The sequence below is a fragment of the Notothenia rossii genome, assembly GCF_949606895.1.
Source record: "Notothenia rossii genome assembly, chromosome: 4".
In the NCBI taxonomy this organism is placed as follows: Eukaryota; Metazoa; Chordata; class Actinopteri; order Perciformes; family Nototheniidae; genus Notothenia; species Notothenia rossii.
In genome coordinates, this window is record NC_136902.1 from 84,582,141 (window position 1) to 84,592,370 (window position 10,230).

At 40.0% G+C, this 10,230-nt stretch overlaps 1 protein-coding gene across 3 annotated transcripts in view; it reads left to right on the forward strand.

Annotated features, from left to right (window-relative positions):
- Nucleotides 1–3,412, forward strand: part of ets1 (v-ets avian erythroblastosis virus E26 oncogene homolog 1) — a 37,864-nt gene extending 34,452 nt beyond the window's left edge. For all 3 annotated transcript variants that reach the window (XM_079674732.1, XM_079674731.1, XM_079674733.1), the window contains one exon: nucleotides 210–3,412. In XM_079674732.1, the coding sequence (XP_079530858.1) occupies nucleotides 210–425 (216 nt within the window). In that variant the 3' untranslated portion in view covers nucleotides 426–3,412. The remainder of the gene's footprint in view (nucleotides 1–209) is intronic.
- Nucleotides 3,413–10,230: the final 6,818 nt, after the last annotated feature.

A 10,230-nucleotide genomic window follows, 5' to 3' on the forward strand; every position in this document is an offset into this window, starting at 1 on the left:
TGGGCTCCATCGATCTTTTTTTGTCTAGTTTTGCATCTGTAGTACTTCATTGCAACAAGACCACAAACAAAAAAACTGCTTATTTGTTTTAATGTTGATTATTACATTCTCAGAGCTAACCATATTTCAGAAAACAAACAATTGTGGCTTTCACTTGAAGTCATTTGGTATGACACATCTTGACACGCTTATTTTCTGCATTCTTTTAGGTTGCTCGGAGGTGGGGCAAGAGGAAAAACAAGCCCAAGATGAACTACGAGAAGCTGAGCCGTGGCCTGCGCTACTACTATGACAAGAACATCATCCACAAGACATCGGGGAAACGCTACGTCTACCGCTTTGTCTGTGACTTAAAAAGCTTGCTGGGATACACTCCTGAGGAGCTCCATGCAATGTTGGACGTAAAGCCCGATACGGACGAGTGAAAGCAAAGAAGAAACAGGAAGTGAAGACAAACGTTCAGGAGACACAAGGACTGGGGCTCATAAAGTGGTCTTAACTTTTTTGATAGAGTTGGTAAACCGTTTTTTGGGGACCAAAAATGTTTTAAACGACTTACCATGGCTTTGTTCATTTCAACCTCCTGCCTCTCAGACCATGTTTTAAAAGAAGGCACAAGCCAAACGCCTGTATTCATACCCTGTTGCATTTGAGATGTGTGTGCGCATGTGTGTGTGTGTGAGCGTATGTGTAATTATGTACCGGAATTATTTAGCAGCTCAAGGCAGAGGGAGCGCTTTCGGGTATAGTTCAGGTTCCCTCCAGCCTAAGTAGCACAGTGTTGGAGACGAAAGTATAAAGACAGAAAGTCAGAGAAGACCAAGAGAGGAAAAAGCAGAATAATTAAATATTGGGGAAGAGCAGGCAGAAGGTTCCTGTTGCCAAAACATGAATACCAAACTACGAAAGGTATAATGACAGTTACATAAATGCCCAATGTTCTCTTTGACAAAGAGAGGATTTTCAGCTTGGACCAAAAAGTGTCGTTTCTAATTTGTGGTTTGAGGAGCGTATATGCTTGTGCCAGTATTATATTATTGATGTTGAGAACACCCAATGTAAACCAGGCATATATTGGAGAGTTGTTTTCATTTTTGTTGTCAATTAAGGTATTACAGTGGAACCAAACATTAGATGCCAAGTTTGTTTGTTTAGTTCTCTAGGTGAGCCTTTAACTGAAATGTGCTGATTTGTTATCAGACAACACTAGACACTGGCCCTGTGCTTTGTAGGGTTTGAGGACCCGATGAGATTACTCATAGCAAGAGTGTCTGACAGACAGACATATGAAAGTAGCCGTTACTTTGGAACTGACGCTTTCGCCTTTACATTCATGTTTGTCACCTCGTTGGAGACACATATTATGACTGAAACTTATGCATTTTTGCATATACCACCAGTATTAGCAAACTGTAGACAATCTATGTGGGGAAATTCAGGAGTCTTTAGTAAAAAGAGTTGTTTAATGTGCAGATTAGATGCATACTTTGTCGGTTCACTGTCCATGTTAGTGTTGCTTTTGAAGTGTTTAAATAGTCTTCTGACTGTCTATAAGATGAAATCACAAGTGAAATATTTGAGTGATTTTTCAAATCCTAAGTATGTCAGATTCTTTTCTTTTTTTCTTTTGTTATGCAATACATTTCGTCCATGAGGAAGCGGCTGCAGTGTGTGAAGGTAAAGTGTAGGAAAAAGGGATAGGCAATAGAAACATGGCGACCAGAAAGATTCTGAAGTTGTGCGGGATAGATGAAGGTGTTTGAAAGGAAACTGTGGATACTGCAGTTGATGATCACTTGTAAGATCTGAGAGAGAAAGACTGACAGAAATGACGCAAGTTGGTGGATGCTTGGAAGTTGGCATTACATTGGTAGAGTACTTACTTTCCACTGTCATTGAGGTTGGATGCATGAATGCAGCTTAAACTTCATTGCAAATAGGGCTAGGGTTAGGGTTACAGCTAGTGGCAGACATTTGCATTTCATTTTGTAGAGCTGTGCCTACTTGTGTATGAGCAAAACAATATATAACACATACTGAATATGAACTGGTTATATTTGAGCAAAAAGGCAGTCGTTTCCTACCAACAGTGGGAACAGTGGCTGTGCACTGGCCTTGTGGGAAATGCCAAAACGGAATATCATCTTAGAATACAATGTTATTGTTTACAGTGGCTGAATGTTACCCATATGGATGAAAATATCTTTTGAGATGTCTATTTGTACAGATTGTATTTCATAATGCTTTATTGAGACCCAGATTACACAAATAAGCAAGATACAAAGCAGGACAAATAACCAAAACCCTTGTGAGGTCTTTGGTCACGGTGCTTCGGGTATCCTCCACAATGTCGGAAGACAGGGACCAGAATTCTCTCACACTTTTGGAAAGTGTTGACTTTTCTTTTATCTTTTTGTTAATATGATGGAAAGCACACAAGCTTTAGGACAAAGATAAATGCCTTTGCTGATATGGGTTTCCCACTGAGTGTAGAACACAGATGCTGGATGTGTGCTGATGTTTAATTGGTAACACGCTTTTCCGCCATTATCAAGCACTGACTCGTAAAACTCTCACCCATGCACATCATCTGACATGAGTAATTCAACAATTAGTAACAAGCTGCACTGCGCTTTCATTGTTCTCTGCATGTTGATGTCAAGGTTTCAAAAGACTGTTTTGTTCAGAATAGTTTTCCAATATCAGTGTTTTATGTCTGAAAGCCCTCTACACATTTTCAAACATAATTGTACTGTTTGTCAGTGCCCTTGAAATAGCTCCTCTTTTTCCCCACTAAAGGTCATAGTATCAGTTTGGTCGGCTTCACAAAATACTGTGCTTAAAGAACTCCTTCCGTTACCTTAAATGTTAGTATTTTAAAGAATAATTTTGTCGGGAAATATACTATTGTTAAATGTCACAGATTACAATCTACTGCAGGTCTTATGTATTAATGAACCTCTGTTGTGCAAGTGAATACACACCATTAGTTTGTGGCATAGGCATATCTCAGAATGGATTCAGAAGGAAACTTTTTTGTTGGATGTTATTGTTTTTTGTATATTTTATAGTGTCTTTGTATTTTTGTTATGAGATCATTTTTATTGTATTTAGTTCACAAACATTTGAATATTTTTCAATAATTTATATTTTATAAAAGACAAGAGATGCAGACAGCTGGTGCTTTCATGGGAATTTAAAGGTAGCGCAGGACAAAATAATGTAGCGTTTTCTTTTCTTTTTGTTTTTTTTATTTTTTTATATATAGAAAACAGACCTGTCTGCTAGAGAAAAAAAGGCTGATGCTGGCCCATCAATGATTTCTGCTGGAAAGGTTTTATAAACTGTAGCTTCTATTTCTAAAATGTACTTAATGTACTTCAAAATGTTATAAAATATATGTGAACAAAGATTTCCTACTTGTGTGTGTGGTGTTACTGTTTCAACTCCTTTCGCACATTATTACTATACTATGCTATTTAACATTACCACATATCCGAGGTCCTTAGCATATACAATACTATAAATACAGTATTATGAACATTTAGCAATGACTTAAATGTTACAGTTTTGTAACATTGTGCGAGCGTATAGGGTGGGAAAATCATGTTGCATGACTCCTCAAACGTAGTGTTCTGGAAAGCATTTGCTGTTTGATGCAGTTCAACATTGTCAAGTTCAGAATTGTCAAGAGTACAAGAATATCTCTGAGCAGATGCAAAACATATATTATTGATAATAGCGATACATGGTTAAAATGAACAGGGGATTCCTGGAATGTTCCTTACCTAAAAGTGGCACAAACAAATCTGTCTATTGTTCAAATCACCACACTGGCCCTTCAAAGGGGGCCAAGTTCTCTTTGAAATACATGTTAGCCATGGAGTGTCCCAGTTTTAACGAGTGTATCACATGCGCACTGATGAGGTGACGTCAAAACAGCCAACACACTGGGGCCCATTCATGTGCTTGTAACCCTGGGCTCATATAAATTCCACTGTAGATAGAAAACATACAGGGCCGTGGCCTGCTGCCCCGAACAGCACAGCTGTTTGGCCCCGCTGCAGCAGTCTAGCAATAAGGCCAAGAAACAGGTCCTATAGGCTGTGTTTCAGTTATACAGTATCTGAATGAAGCAAATCAAAATAATGTTCAAGATAATGGAGCGTTGGCCGCAAATCGGAAGATTGGTGGTCCGATCCCCGGCGCCATAAATTCAGTTTTCAGTAGTGTCCTTTTGCAATATGCTGAACCACAAATGGCTCCTAATAGGACGTGAATACATGTGAATGTTAGTCTGAACTGATTAGCAGGTGGCAGCCTCAGGAGACAATGTTTGCATTATGTTCATGACTGGTTAAATGCTGTCGATGTAAAAGCTTGCTAAAACTCGAAATGTGCATTTTATTTGGGATTCATACATTTCCATGAATGACACATTTGCAATATCCAAAGCAATGTAGAAATGACAATCATGCTGATAAAATAAGATACACATACTACATGAATTGCATGGAACAGTATGTACATACACGACTGACTTTTTGACATACAAACCCAAAGCAAACAGGATAGATCCCTCCCTCCCTGTGTAAATCAGACCCATATTCTCCTGTTGGACCTGTGGGTGGTGTTCTTGGCAGAGGGCAGGCAAAGGTTACACAGGTGGTTCTTCTCCTGTTCCACCTCCCTTTGCTCCGACTGGGCCGATGATCCAGACCAGACTTGATCGCTAGGCAGGTTTTTAAATACTTGCCAGGACGGTGCATGTTACAACAGACCTGGAACAAAATCCAAACCATTATGATACCATTCATGCTGAATCCCAGACACAAAGCTCCTGCAGACACACTTTACCCCCTTTTCATTCCTCTGTGCCTCCTTCAAAGACAGCTTCCACTGATTTAAAGAGGTGTTTAAAAGTAAAAGACAGCAGAGAGACATAAAGAGAAGAGGAAGTCTATGCAGAAAGAGAACTGTCACACCTGGCAGTCGCAAGAGAGATGTCAGACGATTTCTGCCTCTCCTGAAAAAGAGTATCACCAGCAGCTTACAGCTCTCTTGACCCTGGAATGCAGCCCGTTTGTCAGATTTCAAATCTAAATATTTATCTAAGGGGTCTTACCAAGCTACATCTGTCTCCTGCATGTAGTCTTAACATGACGGAGAAAGATGAAGTACTAAATGATACTCGTGTAGCAATGAAGATTTGAAATACTGGATGTATCGCTATAATAAAAACATTTGGAGGGAATTTATTAGGTGGAATCGACAAGTCTTCATAACTGCCCCCTGGATTCAACATATCAGTCTGTTGCATTGGAGGATGTGTGTTGCCTGGCACTTCATGTGTTCAAATAAATGCTACTACTGGCATTGTAAGATTCTCCATGCTGGCAAACAACCCATTTTTGGCAGTAGTAATAATCATATTTACACTTCATGCAAGTCATTTACTGTATGGCATTCACTTTTCCACACCTACTTCTCTGTTGCAACTCTAAACAACCCACTCTCAAACCAAAATAGATGTATATTGTTTATTGTAAGGAGAGATTTGGGTTTGCAATGTCAAGTATACTTTTAAATGACTTCTGTGCTATTGGGGTTTAGGAAACACAAAGAAATCATGGGGTTCCCTAGTAAGCACTTTTTAGATGATAATGATTCAAATAGCACTCGTGTTTATTGTTTATAAAGTGAAAAGACAGAATCAAAGTAGTTCTGATTCGTCACATACTATGAGTCCGAAATACAAAAAGGGATGAAAACACCAGTAATTAGATATTTTTTTGTTTAATAACTTATTTTGTATCAAGCCGAGAGCACTCTCTGAAACTATCTTGTAAAAAATAAAATACAGAATCAATCTTAAAATAATGTAAATAGTTAATTAAAAAACAAGGTACACAGCTAGCAGCACAATGTTTTGTAGTACATTGTCCAGAGAAAGTTACACAAAGATCTGGATTCGAATGTAACAGAACATTGAACATTAATTGTGTAGATTAGCACAACAGACCTGGTATTTTAGCGGCAATGATTAAAGCCTGATCTCCCTCTAGCTCCAAAGGAAATGTTGTATTAAACTGTCGATTTGAAGGATTTAAATATACCATTCTATTATGCAGTATAGAGACTATTACAGAAACTTTATGATCAGCTTTAGCTGTATTTTTAGCCATAATAACTGTCAACATTATTCAGATTTAAGACCCTTCTGCTATGAATAGGAACAACTATATCTATTCTCATTGCCCTGAATAAACGTCTTCTCAAAGAGAATCCCTGTGACGCACAAGAGACCAACTCAGTGGTTCCATTACGCAGAGAAGTTGTAAAATATGACCAATGTGTCCCCAAAGGCCTTGGTTGGCCGACTTAAGACCCAGTTGTCTTGGGATGTATTTGTGTCTTACTGTCCTTCATGGTCGGGCTGATCGGGATTGTCCAGGGACGAACATAAACAGAGTTAGATCTACCGTGTCCTCTCAAGCATGACCCTTCTCATGGATTTCGGGGACAGAGAAACAAACAGATAAGCAGAGAGTTTATAGCTGATAGAGGTCTTCAGCTGCTTTGGTCTATTTTCATAACTCTGGGGACCTTAATGCATTGGGCTTAAAGGGGCCCTGTTATGCTTTTGGGGGGTTTCCATTTCCTTTACTGTGTTGTATAGGTAAGTGCATGTAAATGGTCTGTAAAGGCTAAAATCCCTGAGGTCACACTAGAGGGAGTTTCTCTCCCACACCCTCCCACCTGCATGACACGCCTCGATTGGACTCCTTTGTTTACTTACTTAACATAATGACATCACTATGTAACACTCACGCTTTTACTGGCTAGCGCTCCAATACATTGAATGTGAAATGCCAGGGGTGGGACATTTCAAATTTGTTGACCGATCACAACAGAGCCGGCCAGCTAACCAATCGGAGCAGACTGGGCTCTGGTTTCAGACAGAGGGTGAAAAGAAGAGCTTTTTGTACACATGGCGCAAAATACAAATATTAACCTGAACATTAGGATAATAAGGGCCCTTTAATATTCATATTTCATGACTGAAATGACTACTGTGACATGAGGGTTGGCTCACTCAAAAACATTGTAGGATTTAACTGAATGGATGTAAAATAGGTTACACAGTTTGGTTGTATTCCAGTTTTTTTTAAATCAGAAATGTGGATTGTGTGCATGTCTAGCTTACACCCTCAAGCAAAGTTTATTTTTTATTTGTTTATAAGGACCTCGTAGGTTTATTTGTTCGGAGTAGTATCATCATAGTCACATCCAAATACTGTAGTAACTTCACTGAGATCATACCTTCTTTCAGAGCCGTTTTTGTTGACTGTGAAACAAATTAATCTCTTAAAAATCATTAAAACCAGCTAATGTTTTTAGTAATGCTTGTTTTATAACATCAGTGGCTTTGTAGAGGCTGTCCTAGGCTGTAGTTTGTCCTTGGCTTTTGCTTCATAACACTTTGTTTCTGTTTGTTTGTTATCAAGAAACACCAGCACGACTGAGAAGCTCTACAATGGTTTTAAACTTCAAATACTGGTGCACACTTCTGCGTTGGTTTGAGAATTCTGCTTCAGGAAAATGACAGCATATATTAACTTCCTTATTAAATAGAATGCAAATTAAACAGGCTATTTGATTAACCAATAATGGCTGTCACAGATCAAATGGAACCCCCCTTAGCACCTATGGTTTCAATGTCACTCACTCAGTTCCCCCTCCTGTTCCTCCCTCCTTTCATTCATTGTATTGTTGTGTCTGAGATGTGTTGAACCGCATGTCTTGGCAGGTGTGGTGACTGTATTATCTCGGCTTATGAAGGGCAGATCCAGGCCATCCCCTGCTTTGGCTTGTCATTTGCATTTTTATTGCCATTGTTGCATCCTCAGTTAATACACCATTGACTTCCAGAGCCACCCCTGGACCTCACGGCATCACCCTGCTATCCCAGCTGAAATGAGAGTGCCTCCTGGCCCTCGGTTCTGCATTGGCTGAAGCTCAGGTACCAGTCGACCTGGCATTCTGGGACGGAAATGGAGTGTCCTCTCATGTTAATGTGGACTTTCCATTAGGAAAGATGATTGATTTGTGCTGTGCTGTTGCTGTGAATAGGCAATAGACCTGCACAATAAAAGAGTGAGATGGGGCTTTGTGTGCAGGTGAGGCCTTGTGTGAACTAGAGTGTGACTGAATCATGGTGCTGATGATGGGGGGAGAGGAGAGGTGAGAGGAGAGAAGAGGGGGGTTAACGGATGGAGATGAAGATATATAAGAAAGGGAATGGAAGCTTGAAAAAAGGAGGGTGAAGGTTAGGAGGAGTGGAGTATCTTGAGGTACAAAGGCTTTGGGGAGATGAGTGGTGGGAGACGGCAGAGGTGTGGAAACTCTCAACTGCATTTATTTCAAACATCGCCTCTAAACCAAACAAAAGAAAAGAGCAGAAAAGAAAGAGGTCTTTGAGTCAGCTTTCTATTATAACAAAAGATTATGCTTAGTTTTTCTTTTGTGAAGCAATTGAATAACTGATCATTTGAAAGCTGATTCATTTGAAATGTGTAGGTCTAAATACATATCTGTGGCATACTGAGACATTGTAATAGTGTTTGCTCAAGCACCACAAGAGAGAAAGAGAGAGTTCAGCTGGACTGAAACAGGTTTTGGTCGCCGTCCAGTTGAACAAGCAAATGTTTTCCCTTTTCTTTCACTGTAAGCCGACTGGGATTCAGCAACTTTCCCAGGACATCTGCTCCCAACGCCCACGTTTCAATCCTCATCCAATCGGAGTGCTTTTTTCACCCCTAAGACCAGCGGTTACTGCACAGTGATTGGCTGCCCGGGCCAGGGCCCAGAAAGAGAAGGCTGAGCCCTGAGAATTTTCCGAAACATTTTCTCTTCTGTCTTCGCTTTAGCCAACATCTGCTTCCAATCAACGCTAGTGAAAAGGCCGCTTCTCTTTCTCCCTGCTGTCTGGGTGACACACACACACACACACACACACACACACACACACACACACACACACACACACACACACACACACACACACACACACACACACACACACACACACACACACACACACACACACACGGATATCTTTAAGCACCATGTATTATGTGTGCTATCTTACAGAAAGAAGTTTATTAAATTGTTTTACTATGTGCAGTCTTTACAGCATATATTTATTTCTGTCTAATATAAACACCTTTAGAAACATTTAACTGGAAATCATGATGCATCTTTATTCATGAATAATGGCATGACTCAGATCTGACATAATTGATTAAGAGCGAAAGAGCAAACATTGGCAAAGAGAAAAACTATTTTCACAGGCACTTAGTCAAACACACACTGAACACCCTTTTAACGGCTGCCCACAGCACTCCTCCATCCCACCCTTTTCATGAGAAAATAGCAGTAAGGGTCAACTGACCACAAGAGTCAGTTTCTGCAGTTCTTTATGTTCTTTCTTTCATTCACAGCTCTCCCCTCCTGTGTGGTCATTACTGTTACCCATATTGCGTGACTTTCAACTACAACATGTCAACAAACTGCTCAAAACCTTGCTTATTATAGCAGGTACTTTCCACAGATATTCAGAAATAAGCGCTGTGATTCACTGTAGCCAAAGGGAAACACACGATGTAAGCAGCTCCAGCTTTTAGCAATAGCTCGCTATTATCAGTAAGGCTGACTGTGTTGTTTCTGCCTGTGAACTGCTTCATAGGCTTTGGCCCTCATGGCTAAACAATAATAAGAGACAAAACTCGGGGCTATGGGGTAGGTCAAGTGAAATTTTGAAGTTATTACTTACAGTTCTGTTGGGGCTATTCCTCGACAAATCTACACATATCTAACCAGACAGCAAAAGGAAAAATAATGGCTACATACCATCGTTATGTAATGCAACCAAAATACTTAACCATACTGAGCTTCCTGGATCTTTTAAAATGCACAAAACCCATAAGAGCTATTACACTTTCATTTAAAACTAGTTATCAGTAAAGTCTAAAGCCAAACCGTGAACCTGTTGCTTGAAAAAAACTGCAGGCTCCAGAGTAGATGAAGATATCACCAGTAGCTTCCTGATTTTAAACTTCCTTCCTATTCAACTTTGACCCTTATCACCGTGGGTTTAGTGGTCCTGCTCCTGCTGGGCAGGGCCTGATTTACTGCTCAGTAATGCTGACTGGTCTTCAAGAGTAATCC